The following is a 16,326-nucleotide window of genomic DNA, read 5'->3' on the forward strand; positions in this document are numbered from 1 at the left end:
CCAAAACAGTTTAATTAAAAAAAGGTGAAGAATCTGAAAAAACTGGGGGGGGAAGGGGGAACCCAAAAGAGCATATACCGTGTGAGTCCACTGGCTCAGTCACAAAGAAACACCATCATCAAAAAAGATATTTAAGTTTAATACAAATTTCATACAAAGAAAATGTGAAAAAATACTTCCATATGCTAAAAGCAATTATGCTTCACAAATAAGGCCAGCTAGGCTATTGGTTTTTTTTTTTGACAACTGCAATTCACAAACGCTCTTTCCTCTCCCGTGTCCTTCTAATACTCTGTCTTAATTTCTTCTCTAATATGGGTTAACTAGCTGGAAACTGTACAGTTCGCATCCTCTTATCAACAATGAAGAGAAAGTAAACAAGACTAAAATGTACAACAAAATGTACTGGAATGATATCGTACAATTAATTTTCTCATATACATACATCACCTTTTGCTTTGTTCAATGCTTTTTGTTTTACACAACATACAAAATGGTGCACAGCATACGTAGTGTACAGCGCGGCGGGCGGCCTGCTTCCTCTCACACTGCCTTTGTTTCATGCTTACATAAAAACGCAAAATCCCATCCTATAAATAATACGTACATGCTTCCTCCGGGCCGGCTCGGTCCTGCACATGCGTCCTGCCCGGATGCCCCCGGCCGGCGCTGCGAGGCCTCAACCAAGCGCGTGTGAGTGTGTCCAAAGGAACCACAAAGCGAAGCCAAGAGTCCTCTTTGTTTCTGAGCTTACGACGCGGGCATTTTCCAGGTTCTCTTCTGCCGCGGAGCTGAGCGGGGCCGGTGTCCGTCTGTCTCCTGTAAACAAGGCCAGCGTTTCCTTTACCCCTGGAGGTGGAGAGCTGCTGTGGAAATCACCAGAATCAACTGGCTGCTCCGTGTGTCCTTGGGGTGCAGAGACTTGCCTCCGATAGCCTAGTGATGTACTTAGAAGGGGCTGATGGCTTGTGTGAGGGGTCCGCGTGCCCTGCGTGCACCCCGAAAACGGAAACAGCTCACTGTCCCCGGGGCACCCCGGGCCCAGGTGACAGACGGACTGACCGACCACTGTCCCCCCAACACCAAAACATTCTTTTTGTTGTTGGGGGTGTTTTTTTAAATTGTTTTTCTTTTTTATAAGTTAAAGTCGATACAAATATAAAAAGGGGAAGGGACTCTTGGTTCAGTGACATCCACAAATTGTACATTATTTACACCTAAAGCACAGGCTTCGTGGGGGCCGAGCAGTCCTCGGTGGGCGCTAATGCTGGACGCTGTGTAGTGTAGGGTCCCTCGGAGCCGGCGCCAGGGCCGGGTCGGAAGGTCTGGAATCTTCAAGTCTGAAGGTGGAGGTTCTCTGGTCTCTGTTTGCTGTCTCCTGTGTTCCCGGGGTCCTGATTTTACTTTTCCTCCAGGAGGTGGGTGGCTCGGGCCGCAGCGTGTCCCTAGTCCCAGAAAGTGTCCAGCCGAGACTCTTTGGGGAGGAGACTCTTCGCGCTGGTGCTGGCGTTGTGCTCCGAGCGAGCCGACCCGCGCTTCTCCTCGCTGCCGCTCCAGCAGCTGGACTTGCTGCTCCGGGAGTGGTCTGCGGAGGGAAGCCCGCGGGAGAGGCGGTCAGCGTGCAGGTCAGCGCGCCTGCCCCCGCCGCCGGGCAGGGCTTGGCCTGCCCCTCCAGCTGCCCACATGGGGCGGCCACCTTCCCCTCCCACCGTGGCGAAAAGACTTGGCCACACACCTCCCTACATGTGTGGGTTTGTAGAGTCCAAAAGCAGAACTTACTTTCTCAGAATTTAACCAGAACAGCGGGTTGGACAACAGGTGGCATGCTCAGAGGGCAGATGAGTGAGAAAGGCACTAAGACTGGAAGGCATTTCTTAGGCGTTCCTGGGACGGGGCATCCTTAGGACATGACTAACCAGCACCCCTGGCACTGTGACCTTGGCACCAGAATTTGGCAATTCGTCTACTTACATTCTTGTTGTTCCCTAACTGATCTATAGGCAACTTGGAAAAACAGGCTTCTTAGCAACCCACCCGATAAATAAAACACATCCAGGCAGACTGGTCAGTCAGTGCCTGCCTCTCCCTCGCCAACCCGCCCAGCACCCTTGCAAGGATCCCTAAGGTGCCACAGCAGTTTGAAAACCGCTGCCCTGAACGCTTCCACGTCTGCCTGAGAAACGTCCCCCTCTGCCCGCGGGGAGGGTGACAGTGCCCACCAGCCATCAGGGGCAACATACCCGAGCCTTGGTTGGAGCCTAAGAGAATGGAGGAGGGCGTCTCCCTGGAACCCGAGAGGTCGAGGGTCTAGAAATATGAAAAGAGAAGGACTCAAGGTACTGGGGTCAGTGTAACCCCCAGGGAAGCCGGGGGATGCCTGAGGGGTGAAAGGGGGGGGGGTGCACTTCACCTGGGGAGACTAGGGCAGCCGGTGGCCCCTACCAGTGCACTATTCTCCCACCAGGGAGATGGCGCTGGGGCCTCTGGAACACTCAATTTCCTCAATTTACTGGCCTACCCACCCTCCAAAATTTTACCTCATCCAAAAAAGAAGTATATTACTTCAAAATAATATTCACTTATATTTCACATCACCTTGCAAGGCAAGAAAATCAATAAAAGCAAAGGATTTTTACTGATGTGACAAGGACATTTTTCTCCTCATCCACATCACAGTAAATAATAACTGAAAATCTAAGAAATCACCACCCATGACATCTGCACGTCACCCACGTCCACCTACACACCCCGGGAACTAGAAGGGGACCCTCCCGCTGTTCAAGGATGCGGCCACGAGTCCCGGGACCGCTTGTGTTTAAATCACCGGGCAGAGCAGACGGGGGTCGGCAAGACAGCGCTGCCCTGATCTCTGCAAGCCGCCGGGGGCTGCCAAGTCACATGTCAGCCTCCGCGCTCTTCCCGGCCCCGCTGGCTGGCCACCATCTCAAGGCCGGCACCCCCACAGCAAGGGACTATTGGGGTGGTGGACAGAGCCAGGTCTTGAGGAGCAAAGGGTCAGTGTCCCTGGTCAAGGGTGTGGGCTACTCACCGAGCCACTGTCCTTGCTCTTCTCAGCTGGCGTCTCCTTCTCTTTCGAGGCGCTGGCTGTTTCTGGAGGGGCTGCCTGTGTGCTGGAGGAGCCCCCCTGAGCCGACTTGTTTAGTGTTTCTGTGTTCACCTCGGCGTCTGCTTCCTGCTGAGGAGCGGTAGCTGCGGGCACAGGGGAGAGACCACGTGTAAGCAACTGTGAGGCTTTGGGACCTGTGGCCCTGGGCCAGAGGCAGAAATCTAGACTTTGTGCAATAATAAAATTTTTAATAGTTTGATCCAAATTTTAGGCTATAAAATAAAAGCTTACTATAGAAATCACACTTAAAAGATGAATTCTTAGCTCAACAGTGTATCTGCTCGGACGCCCTGACGCCAGACTGCCCCATGTTAGATTCAAGTTCTTCCACAGAACAAATGGGAATCCTTCTTATTCCAAGCTGAGAGTCCTGTGTTACCTTAAAAGCAGGGCTTCTCGGGGCCTCCCTGGTAGCGCAAGGGATTAAGATGTAACCTATAAAGCAATCCGCAGCCTCTGCAGCACGAGTTCGACCCCCGGCTAGCTAGGGAGCTACCCACATGGCGCAGCAGACCTCTCCTGACTCACCCGCTGCTCCCCTCAGCCAGTGTATTTCAGTCGATCTGCCTGTTCTCTTCCCTGCTCTGTCTTCGGTGAGTCCTCTCACCCCCCACACCTCTGGCCTGTACCCCATTTCTTATATACGTAGTTCTCCAAACTACTGTTTGGGGCCAAATACTTTCCATTGGGGGTGGGGGGAGCAAGGCGGGCACATTTAAGGGAGCTCAGCAGCATCCCTGGCCTCTACCCACTAGATGCCAGCAGCAGCCTCTCCTTTACAAGCACCACTGCCAGTGTCAGGGTGAACGGGACTCCCAAGCTCTCCCACTCATTGTCATGGCCCCATAACGGAAACAAGACCAAAGAGCCCAGAAGTTCCAGACCTAAGCCCCATATCCCAGGGAGGGGTCTGCAAGCTGCTCTCTGCTGTGGGAGACACAGCTGACTGAGCGTGAGAGTGCTGAGAGCTGCAAAAGGCACCCAAGGGCCAGCAGGGTCCGACACCCAGCAGTCAAGGCAATACCTGACTGGGTGCAGGACTTCATGTGCTCCGGCCAGTGGGCCTGCTGGCAGGGGTAGTCACAGTAGCTGGTGTTCCAACAGCAGTAGAAGATGGCCTCCTTCTTGCAGTTGGCGCACCACTGCTTCTTCTTTGTTTCATCCACCGCCTGCTGCTTCTCCAACTCCAGCTGCTTCTTCACCTCTGCGATGAGCCGGTCCCGCTCCTGCTCCAGGCTCTGCCGCATCTCAGCCATGGTCAGTTCTAGAAGGGAGATTCAGAATCCAGCTCCATCACCCGGCCCCGCCCAGGGTGTGGGCTTAGCCTACAGGCCCAAAAGGTGCAAATCCACAGGTGCAAATCCTGCCTGGAGATGCCCGTCTGTGTGACCCCAGTGGGGTGATTCTGTGGGAAACCCTCAAACCAACCAGCATCAAATTCACCTTGCAATGGATCATTAGTTTAAGCCCTTTTATCTTATCAACTAAATACCTGCTACATGCAGGCGATTTTTCTAGGCACTTTATAAATATTAACTTATTTAACCTTCATCCAATGAGGTAGGCGCTATTTGCAGCCCTTTCACAGGTGAAGAAACTGAGACCCAGCTAATAAGAGCGAGGGACTGGATCTCCCAGGTAGGGTTCCATGGCTGATCAAAGCCCTATAAGGAAAACTCCCAATTGCTCAGTTTACTGAGATTTCTCTAATTTTATTTTCAACAGTAAGTCCATGGGCTGCGTACCCAGGCACGGCCTGCACACTAAGATAAAAGAAAAACAAATGGTTGCTCATTCTTTAAAATCCATCTCCTAGAGGGGCTCCGCTGGTGGCACAGCGGTGGAGCGTTGGGCTGCAATGCTGCCCGCAGCCTCTGCAGCACCGGTTCGATCCCCGGCCACTGGCGAGGGTCCCGCATGGCGCGACAGACCTCTCAAAGCAGCGCCCGCTGCTCCCCTCAGCAGTGTATTTCATCGGTCTGCCTATTGTGTTCCCCGATCTGGCTCTGGTGAATTCTCTCACCCTCCCGTGCTTCTGACTGTACCCAGTGCTTGTATAAATAAATAAATATTTAAAAAATAAAATAAAATAAAAAAATACAGTAGGGCCTCCCCTGGTGGCGCAGTGGTTGAGCGCTGGGCTGCGAAGCTGTCCGCAGCCTCTGCAGCGCCGGTTCAATCCCCAGCCACCGGCGAGGGTTCCACATGGTGCGCAGACCTCTCCTGCCGCCCGCTGCTCCCCTCAGCAGTGTACTTGGTCCTTCTGCCTGCTCTGCTCCCCACTCTGGCTCTGGTGAATTCTCTCACCCTCCCGCGCTTCCAACTGTACCCAGTGCATGTATAAATAAATAAATCTTTAAAAAAAAATCCATCTCCCAGAATTATGCGGCACTCTCCTTCTCCCACCAAGAGAAAGGGGGCATGGTGGGGGGAACAGGAAAGAAAACCCCTCAACAACAAAGGCAAAAACATTCCAGCCAGAGCCGCTCCATCACTTACAAGAGCCTCTAAGCACCCGCCGACCCCACAGCTCTGGACAGTCAACATGTGTTTTTTACAAATGTTCGTCCAATTCTTTAAAAATGAGATTTTCTGCATAAAGATTCCTTAGCTTACTAGAAAAGCAAGCAGCAACAAACCTCCCCACCCCCACCCCCATCAACTTCCTGCACAGAACAAGCTAAGGAGCGGCCGGCTCTCCTGCTCAGAACAAGGCTTTGCGTACGCCACGTGCGAGTTAAACAGGTCTCACCTGTGAGCAGGGGCACACCTGTGCGTGCCTCCCCGATGAAAGAGGTGAGGTTTCCAGCATCCTCACTCCGAGGCTGAGAGGGGACCTGAAAGCATCTCCATAGCTTTTGGGGAGGGGCCTTAGCCACGTCTACACAGAGTGGGCGGCCACAACAGTCCATCTGATGCAGGGACCCACAAAAAGGCCTTCCCGACTTAGTGGAGCAACTCAAGAATTTGTTAAAATGCCCAGCACACAAAGACTAAGAGGCAAAGCCTGCAGCCAGAGTGCCCAGCCCAGCATGGACTGTGTGACCAGGGACAGCTTAACACGCCAGTGTCTGGGGTAACAAAGCCCTTTATGCTACAAGAATCCAGTCAGGTCAGTAAGCAGGAGCTGCTACTACTGTCGTCGTTTTGTTGCTGGCATTGATGTTTTAGATGAACAACGGGCAGTCCCGCCCAACACCAAATGCTTTTATCCTTGGTTTCCGCAGATTCTGTTGTCTCCCTGGAGTGGGCCGACCCCCTCCCTCCCTCCTTTGACCCAGTTCACTCTGGACTCCAGAGGGGCAAGAGGTTCAACCCCAAGCCTTCCCCAGTCCTGACCCATTCTCCAGGCCTTACCCAAGTTGTGTTTCATTTCCGAGAGCTCTTGCTGGTGCAGCCACTGAAGCTTCTCAATCTCGATCCTCAGCCTGCGGATCTGTAAGGAGGGAGAAGAGGGCTTCGGTGGCATGTCGGGCGGTCACGGCAGCCGCGCTCTCCACTCTCGCGGGCTCGGGGCCAACGTCATCACGCTAAGTGGAGGCGCGGGCGGCTGGGGCTGTGCTGAGCCCCAGGACAGTCCAAGAAGAGGGCACAGGGCTGAGGGGTGAACTTCACAGAAATTGTTTCTGAAAACCAAATACAAGCTGTCTGCCGTTCCCAAACACTGGCCCTAGGAAGAGCCACTTAGTGACAACAAGGTGATTTCCACAGTAAACAATACATGGAGGTTCGAGTGGGCCTCCGCTATCAAAATTACACTAAAATAGTTCTATTTCACTGCTTATTTAACATCTTAGGTAGAGCCCATAGTCATTCACCTAAAATTCCAAAGCCTGACACCTCTGAAAACCAAAGGATATTTTAAGAAGAGGGTTAAGTTTTCGGCCACATACATTTGGAGGGGGGGAAATAAACTCAAACTGAACTGATGAGACAGTTTATATGGTCCAGGAATATCTGTGGTTCTCAGCTCAGAGGATTTGCCTCCTCTTCCTCCTCCTCCCGATCACAGTGCAATTTCAGGAGGTATTTTGGGTGGTCACAAGCAGGGTGTGGGGAGGGCTTGCTACTGGCATCTGGTGGGTGGAGGTCAGGGATGCTGCTGAACACCCTACACTGGACAGGACACACTCCACAGAGGACCACCTGGCAGCATGTTCACCCCTTGCAGTGTGAACAGTATGTTTCACTGCAGACATGTTGTATGTAATTGTGGGAGGGGGCCTGCAAATTAGCTCTTGAAAATCTGAAAAATCCCAGCACACATCTGGACCCAAGGTATCAAGTGAGAAGTCCTGGATCCATCCTTTCAACTACAGGCCAATTTCTTAAATTAACAAGAAAGGAAGGAAGGTAGCGGGAGGGTGTATTTCTAAAGTAACGTTTGCCCTTTCTGTGTGACATTCCAGCAGAATCCTCCAGATGGTCATATTTGCAAAATCATCCAAGAAGATTCAGTGATTTCTCCCGGGGGTCTTCCAGCCCTTCCCACACACACTGCTCCCAGGTGAAGGCCCATCAGGGCACCATCTTGGAGACGCTCTTCTGCAGCTGAGGACCATCTAACCCCACCTGGTCGTCCGAGGTCCATGGCTTTGCATGGGTTTCTCAGTGTCTCCAGCTTCCCTTTCAATGACCTCAACACACCCTGCCACTTGTCCCTTGTTCCCTCATTTGCCAGGCTTGCAGCGAAGCAGACTAGAAGGGAAATCCAGGGACTATTTTTATAAGGGGTCACTTCCTAAGTGGACATTTTAATGTTATAACCACTCTACTCCCTAGGAATCGCCATAATTGTGGAGACGCGATATACAATTCTTGGGCAAGGATCAGCGACATAAGCAAGTCCAAATGTATGGAGAAGATCAAGGAGCCAGTTTTACACAGAGCGGAAAGAACTGCCTTCCAGAGGGCGATCTCGGGATCGGGCTGATCACAAAGCAGAGAGCATGTCTGCACAGCACCGGCCTTCTCACTAAAGGAAGGAACACCCTCGCCAGTGACCACCGTCTGCAGAGCAGAATCCCAGAGGGATGTCCAGAGAAGCCCGTCTCATCACAGTCTGTAAGATGTTCTGAGCAAAGCAAGAATTCAGCATCATCTCTGACCTCGGCTATTGTGCTTCCGGTAGTGTTTTTGGAAAGATCGTTATATATCTCTGTCATCGTTCCTTTTATTGCATCCATCATCTGAAAGAGAAAACAGAAACAACGCTGGGATCAGTTCCCCGGAGTTTTTTCTTGAAGACATACATCTAAATTCTACCTGTGTGAAGCCACAGTTCTCCAAGGGGAGGCAGTTCTGCACCTTAGACACTTGGGTTGTCATGATGGGGGGGGGGGGGGGTGCTGCTGGTATCCAGCAGGCGGAGGCCAGGAAGGCATGAAACATCCCATGGCCCAGCAGAACCCTCCCCGCCCCGCGAAGAGACAATTCTCCAGACTAAAGTGTTACTCACGCAAAGCTGAGAAACTTGGGTATAAACCAGGGCAGGAATCACCCCGTCCCCCAGCTGAGCTTGGGGAAGGCATTCACAGTAGCAGTTGGTTTCTCTAGCCCCAGGCTGTACTGGAATTTGATCTGGCCAGCTTTGTGGAGTCGAGGGAAGAACCATTCTGTTGCCATTGTTTTATATTCTTTCCTCTCTAAAAAATGTCTGGTTGGGGTGTCACTCATTCACCATGGGGTTCACCCATTGACTCCCAACAACTCAATGGCTTTTAAGTCTACTTGAGTTGCCAATCCCCTGCACGATCAAATTCAGGACTTTCTATTACCTGGAAAAAGAAACCCCACTGCTCCTCGGCCTTCACCCCTGCAGTTCCCATGACCACCCCACCCCCCAGCCCCTGCCAAGTGACTCTGCTCTATCTCTGTGGTCCGGCTTCACCTGGAGATGAAACACAGACATGGTCCTCATGCCAGCCTCTGCCTGGGCGGAAGGCTGCCCGGGCCTCGAGGGCCACGGCTGCTCAGAGCCTCGTTCCTTCTGAGGTCGACTCTCACAGTCCGCACACGCACAAGGCCACTGGGAAAGGTCCTGGTCAGGGCATCATGGCCTGTCCCACTCATTTCCCATCTTTTTCTTTAGCTAGCTGACCCCTGGAGGCATCGTGCAATGGGGCATCACTGGGAAGTGGGAACCTTTGCAAGATCAGTTTCCCTTCTACCTCCCTGAGCCCTCTCAGGATAAAGCAGAGAGGGCAGGAGACCAAACTAGGCCTTCAGGCCGGGCCTGGCTGCTGCTGAGTCTCCCCTGAGTTCTGTAGTTGCTGCAATTCGGTAAAAAGGCAGGACCCAGAGCTGCCTCCTCTGGATGCGGGAGGCTTGTCCCCCATTCACTCCCCTCTGAGCCTCGGTCTCCCCGTGCAGAACACAAGGACTGGGCCTGTGCCCCATGGGGGTGTGCACAAGGGCTAAGCGCACGGTGTGGGCCTGCCGTGCCTGCCACAGCGTGAGGTGTTCTCAAGAAGATGCCCACTCATTTTCACCAACAGTGACCCCAAATTCATCCCAAAATAGAGAGGAAAAGGTAAAGACTTCCACTGCCAGCAGACACTTGGTGCCCCACACAGCCTGACCCTCTGAACCCCGGACAGGCCTCCAGAGCCAACTCGCCGACCCCCTCGACTGAAAATATTCAAATACTAAACTGCTTTGCAAGAAAACTTCAGAAAGTGGGCGAAATGCAATATACTAGGAATGCAATGGCTACACATTCCATTTGAAAGAAATCATGATTCTGTGAACCGACTTTGGCTCTTCCAAATACAGCCGAGAACAGCTTGTGCGTGAAGCACGCCCTCCTGCCAAAACACACGAATCTGGGGCTTCAGCTCCAGTCACCTCAGAGACAGGAAAGTTCATTAGCTCAGAAATACGTCACCGTGTTCACTTTCCTCACTGCAGTGAAAACGGCTACGTCCACAAGTGTGGGATGGAGACACCCACCAGGAACACAGCCTTGCAAATTGGAACGCTGCTGTAGAACACACTAGATGGACCTTGACATCACTCCCCACCATGGCAAGGAGCGGAGGAGCGACTTCTGCCAACAGCCAGCTGGGAACCGAGGCCCTGGAGGAGGCGATTCCCCACCCCCCACCCCACAAATACCCAGAGCAAGTCTGCACTGCTAGAGTGTCCAGGAATGAAGGGACCCTGCCCACCATGCCCTAGAAGGAGAGTGAGCTGGGGAGGAACTACCCATCCCTGGTCTGGAACAATCTCAGTGCAGGCCCCATACCAGCACGCCTGGTACATGGGCTGTCACTTCTGTCCCGTGTGTCTTCGAAATGCAAAAAACCCTTGGCGTGTCGTTAACAGAAGGAACAGTCATTTGCTCCAGCACTTAAGGAGACAGGGTCCTTCCTGAGACCTGGGTCCCGCAGGGGAACTATGACTGATTTTGGGTCATCTTCCTGTTATGAACTGACGTCAGAACTCAGCTCTCTTAAAGAAAGAAGGACAAATTTGATCCGTCCACATCTCTCTACTTACGGCAAACTTTAAAATTTTGGTGGAGGGGGTCCTCCCTGGTGGCGCAAGGGGTTAAGATGCAACCTATGGACCTAGCCACAGCCACTGCAGAGCGGGTTCAATCCCCGGCCAGGGAGCTGCCCACATGGCGCAGCAGACCTCTCCTGACTCGCCCGCTGCTCCCCGTCAATCTGCCTGTTCTGTTCCCCACTCTGTCTCTGGTGAATCCTCTCACCCCCAGATCTCTGGCCTGTACCCCAGATCTTGTATGCATAAATAAATAAATCTTTAAAAAAATTTTTTGGTCAAGGGCCTCCCCGGTGGCGCAGCGGTTGAGCGCTGGGTTGCGAAGCTGCCCACAGCCTCTGCGGCGCCGGTTCGATCCCCGGCTGCTCCCCGGCCACCAGAGGAGGGTCCCGCATGGCGCGCAGACCTCTCCTGCCGCCTGCTGCTCCCCTCAGCAGTGTACTTCGGTCCTTCTGCCTGCTCTGCTCCCTGCTCTGGCTCTGGTGAATTCTCTCACCCTCCCACGCTTCTGACTATACCCAGTGCTTGTATGAATAAATAAATAATAAATAAAATTAAAAAAAAATTTTTTGGGGCCTCCCCTGGTGGCGCAGTGGTTGAGCATTGGGCTGCGAAGCTGCCCGCAGCCTCTGCAGCGCCGGTTCGATCCCCGGCTGCCGGCGAGGGTCCCACATGGCGCGCAGACCTCTCCTGCTGTGCCCGCTTCTCCCCTCAGCAGTGTACTTCATCAGTCTGGCTGTTCTGTTAGCCACTCTGGCTCTGGTGAATTCTCTCACCCTCCCACGCTTCTGACTGTACCCAGTGCTTTTATAAATAAATAAATAAATAAATCTTTAAAAAAAAAAAATTTTTTTTTTGGTCAAGGAAGTTCCCAGTGAACATGGGGTCTACTCTCCTCACTGCGCCTGAAGCCTGCCAGGTCATGGCCCCAGTGTCCCTGCCAGGAGGTTCAGACTCCCTGTGGGCCTGTGGGCACTCACTTTGCTAGTGTACTTGGCAATGTCCGCGGCTACGTCGGCGGAGGCGGTGGCGATGGGCAGGTCTGCGCTGACCGATGAGGCGAGGGTGCTCGAGGACCCCGAGTTGGTGACCAGAGGCGACGGCTGGGTGCTGGTCACCAGGGTGATGGTGGAGGTGGACGGGCTCTGCGTGATCTCCTTCTGCTGGACAGCTAGGAGAGCAAAGGGTCTGGTTACCCCACTGTCTCGGGTGGGGCCACCCCAACACGAAGCTGTGTGAGGGAGTAAAGCCCCGACACCTGCCCTGCTTTTCTACTTTCACGTGACCAAGAGTCTCCCTTTGACCAAACTCTGGGCAGGCTCCTCCCTTTCCAGTGAGGCCTTTGCCATGGCCTGCGGAGACTTGAACAAGCACTGACATGGTCTTAACAGCTCAGGCCAGCAGCCCTGGAGGGGCAGGCGGGGGGCACTTATCCATCTTTAAAGTACCGGCCTGAGAACACTCAAGGCTGTCAAGAAGTGACTGTATTCTAGAGACACCCGAAGACAGACAGGGTCCCCCATCTCCGTGGGAGGAGAAATCCGACCCTAACAGGCGCCAGGCCAGCACATCCCGACAGCTCCACGAGGACCAGCCCTTCCCACTTTATTGCTTCACTTTCCTGACTGCTGAGTCCACACACAGCCTCCTCTTCACCTCCCCAGTCTCCCTTTAAAATCCCAGGCTCCTCTGTACAAACTGGAGCTGACTTCAGTCCATGATAGAATTTCCCTGTTGCAATAGTGTGTTACTGATTTAAACTCTGCCCTGACCACCAGATGGCCCAGCTTTGATCATTTAGGACACAAGGCTATGTGGAGATTGTGAACCAGACCATCAATGAACCTCCTCTTGCCAGTGCTAGGGGAGACTCATGAGCCTTAGGTGGTATGAAGACAGAAGACTGACTGGGAATCCCAACCTCAAAATCCTAGACTCTGGGCCTCCCTGGTGGCGCAACGGGTTAAGACACAGCCCTATGAAACTATCTGCAGCCACTGCAGCATGAGTTCGATCCCTAGCCAGGGAGCTACCCACATGGCGAGCAGACCTCTCCTGTCTTGCCTGCTGCTCCCCTCAGCAGTGCTTTCGGTCTGTCTGCCTGTTCTGCTCCTGCTCTGTCTCTGGTGAATCCTCTCACCCTCCCACGCCTCTGTCCTATACCCCAGTTCTTGTATGCATAAATAAATAAATCTTAAAAAAAAAAAAAATCCTAGACTCAGTTCTGCCCACCAACTGTTTAAAGGCAAGATCGACCCTGGATCCAGCTTACTCCAACTTTGCCTGTCAGTCTTCTGTCTTCCCGCCTCTCCCCACCCAACCTTGGAAAGGTTTCAATGGGGGCCAAATCAAGATCTGGCCACCTGCCCCCTCGCATCCTGCCCTGCTCCTAAGAGCTCTACTCACTAGGGTGTGCTCACTGCATGTGCATTTCAGCCAAGGAGCCCATCCTTCAAGGATCTAGCTGCAGGGTCCCCCAGGAAGAAGATCTATATCAGGGCTCACCAGAGCCGGGGAACTGGTACCCATCAGATAGGCACTGTGTGCGACCTCACATCCAGCTCCAGGCGGAGCCTCCTGCAGTCTTGATTCCACAACTCCAGCAACTGGTTCTTGACGCCGGCTCTTCTTTCGTAGGTGGCTAATCCCTCACTACTAAGGAAATCTTTGCTACCAGCTTCCCACACTATACTTGAGTCAAAATCATGCCGAGAGGGGTTCACACATGTGCACAAGGTATTCATTTGCAGCACTGCTTATCATGGGGAAAAACTGGAAGCAACCTAAATACCCATCGGTAGGGGAATGCATTAAGCTGTGGAATACTATGCAGCAGTCCAAAATGATAAGGTAGAACTATACGTACTGACATGACAGACCTCCAAAACATGCTGATGGGTGAAAAAAAAGCAAGTATGGTACCATTTTTATGTATTAAAAAAGAAAATAGGAAAAAAGTGGTATTTTTATGGAGTCATGTATAAATATATATGGGCATACATGCATTAAAAAGGCTTCAATGGTTAACTCTGGCCTTTGAGAAAGGAAGGAACATGACAATCAGCACAAAACAGACTTTTGTGTAAATAACCTGCCCCCCTTCTAAGGAGAACATTCGCGTGTATTGTTTAGAAAATGGGGGGAAAAATAAAAGTAAAAAACTCAAGTGACAAAACAAGATTTAAAAATAATGCCAAATGGAATATGGGAGGCTTCAGGACACAGCGGCCAGGAAACCAACTGAAAAAGTAAAACGATGGTTTTCTCCTGTCGATGTGGCAAAAAGGGAGCGGGCGCCACAGAGAACAGAAGGGGAGGCTCGGTACCTTTCACAGCCTGTCTGGTCTGATATCTCGTCCCCTGGGTAGACTGAGGCTGCTGCTGCTGGCTTTGCTGCTGCTGCTGCTGCTGCTGCCGCTGCATCTTCTGCATGTGCCACTTTTGAGAAGACGTTTGAAACTTACTTGATGAGTTCCACACGACCCGCTGCACGGCCGGGGCAGTCTCCTTCGGTAAGAGCGGCCTCTGCTTTTTCACCGGGCTCCCCGTGGCGGCGGCGGCCGGGGCCGTGACCGTGGACGTGGTGCTGGTAGTGGCCGTGACACCAGCCGTGGGCGTTTGGGAGGAAGAGCGGGTGAGGACTGGCGTTTCAGGGGGAGACTGGCTGCCCGCCGTAGTGGACGGTGGCGTTTTACCTACAACTAAAGCCGATGCGTGAAAAAAAACAAAGATAGGATTTAACTCAGGGTCACCTGCCAGACGAGTCTAGGACACCCAGGTCGGGGTGAACCACCCTGGGGATGCTGAACCAATTCGGTGCAGCCAGTGCGCCCCATGGACGAGCATTTCCTCGCCGTCTACCCGCTGGCACCCCACCCCCAGAGACACCTGCTCACACCGATACACACACCCAGGCCTTGGGGGGAACGAGGCCAAGCAGCCCCAACCCCTGCCTTCACGTTGCCCACCACCGAGTGAACAGGCAGCAACTGAACAGAATCACTATAAGGGTCTTGTTTTTACCAACAGGGTTGGCGAGACACTTTGAGAAAGACCCAGCCAAGGCCAACCCAGAGATGAAGACGAAGCCTCTGGCCCGGGCACCTTCCCAGGCATGCGCCTCAGGACCAGAGGCTTTCTGGTGGCCGAAACACTACAGGACGTTCATTTACCCCCAAAGGAAAGTGACCCTTTAATTCCCTCCGAGTCCCCAGGTATTGGTGTGGTGCTGATGGCCTTGACGCCTGACACTTAAAGGGGTTTCTGCCCCCAAGGCCAGACCCTTTCCTAAGAGACGGAAGGACCTCAGTCCTGGAGCCGCTGCTGACATGTTCCCGCCACCGTGTTCATGGACAGCACCTGTGACACTGGCCACCTCATGGTGTGGTGGTCAAGTTTAAATCAAAAATGAGTTTTTTGTAAAAGAGTGGGTTTGCTTCAAATAAAAATATTAAAGCCAATCAATATACAAGCAGGACTTAGGAATGGCCAAAAATGCATCCATTTTGAAAAAGCTGCCTGAGGGGTTATGTCTCCGGCAGGAGCTGGGCTCTGGGCGGGGTAGGAGTCCACAGGCAAGAGTGAGAACCTGGGGGAAGAGCATCAGCCAAGACGTATCCAGAAAAGCGTTACGGTGAGTGAGGACAGGCGTGAGGGGGCCAGGAGGCAGGTTAGAGCCAGAAGCGCTGAGCAGCGTAGAGGGGGGGCCCCGCGAATGCTCGATTGTGAATGGACAGACATCCCACCCCCCGCCACGGGGGAAACCCCTTACCCCGTGCCCCGACCCCTCCCAGGATGCCCAGGACCAAACACCAAACACAGGATCCAGTCCAGTCCAAAGCCCATCTTGACGTGTGCCTTGACTAACACCCTTTTGTGAGCATCATACCCAGCAGAGATGTGAGCTTGATTATTCTAGGGGGGTTCAGTAAACTGAGTTTGGGGGCACCAAGGAAAGTGAGAGGGAAGGACAGGTTGACTTGTGACTCCCTGCCAGAGCTGGCCTTCCTGCTCCTCTGGAGAGGAGAGTTCAACCAAGTTCATGGGCAAGGGCACAGGGGGAGGCTTAAAGGAGAGATCTTCCTGCAGTGAGAATCCCCGAGCCATCCCAGGACCACCTGCCAGGCAGGGGATGCAGGTGCTGCCCTTCCAGGTGTCTGTGCTGGCCCTTCGATGAGCAGGGGAGGCCCCCCAGGAGATTCTGACCTTCAGATGTACCATCAATGCCTCCTCTTTCTGCCCTGACCAAAAACTAGATTGTTATTGTTGATTAACTTGCCTAGTCCCCCTGCTGGATAAAGGACAACCCACCAAAAGGCCCTCATCTCTCCCCCAATTTGCAAAAGCAAACAGCTGGTTTTGCAGATGGGTTACTTCTCTAGAGTAGCCCTGTTTCTCCACATGAAAACTGGAGTGCACACCCTAAAAAGCTCTGGAAGCGCTGGGAGCTAGCATTTATAAACGGAAATATTTTCGTTTCTAGAGGAATCTGATGGTTTCGGGGTTAGAGGTTACAGGAAATTTGCATGTTTTCTAGAAACTTGGAGTTTATAATCAATTTTGGGTTCAGAGTCTGACCCCCCAAAACAGTGACTCTTTTAAAGGTCAGCACTCCAGAAGCTAAACCATCAAATTTGGCTCATTCCAGAGTTTGGTCACTCTCGTGTACATCAAAGGAGGACTTTTTAAGGATG

At 52.7% G+C, this 16,326-nt stretch overlaps 1 protein-coding gene across 19 annotated transcripts in view; it reads right to left on the reverse strand.

The window, feature by feature from the left end:
* The window catches only part of ZMYND8 (zinc finger MYND-type containing 8), a 109,939-nt gene continuing 93,613 nt past the window's right edge, over positions 1 to 16,326 (reverse strand). For 15 of the 19 annotated variants that reach the window (XM_054698069.1, XM_054698062.1, XM_054698076.1 and 12 more), the window contains 8 exons: positions 13,960 to 14,334; positions 11,614 to 11,804; positions 8,236 to 8,316; positions 6,485 to 6,563; positions 4,152 to 4,391; positions 3,050 to 3,210; positions 2,241 to 2,307; positions 1 to 1,585 (listed from right to left, as the gene is read on the reverse strand). In XM_054698069.1, coding sequence (XP_054554044.1) covers positions 1,446 to 1,585; positions 2,241 to 2,307; positions 3,050 to 3,210; positions 4,152 to 4,391; positions 6,485 to 6,563; positions 8,236 to 8,316; positions 11,614 to 11,804; positions 13,960 to 14,334 — 1,334 coding nt within the window. In that variant the 3' untranslated portion in view covers positions 1 to 1,445. The remainder of the gene's footprint in view (positions 1,586 to 2,240; positions 2,308 to 3,049; positions 3,211 to 4,151; positions 4,392 to 6,484; positions 6,564 to 8,235; positions 8,317 to 11,613; positions 11,805 to 13,959; positions 14,335 to 16,326) is intronic. The other 4 variants (XM_054698079.1, XM_037499838.2, XM_054698081.1 and 1 more) reach the window with 1 other exon arrangement.

Source organism: Talpa occidentalis, unplaced genomic scaffold, assembly GCF_014898055.3.
Source record: "Talpa occidentalis isolate TD23 unplaced genomic scaffold, MPIMG_talOcc4v2.1 talOcc4.10, whole genome shotgun sequence".
In the NCBI taxonomy this organism is placed as follows: domain Eukaryota; kingdom Metazoa; phylum Chordata; class Mammalia; order Eulipotyphla; family Talpidae; genus Talpa; species Talpa occidentalis.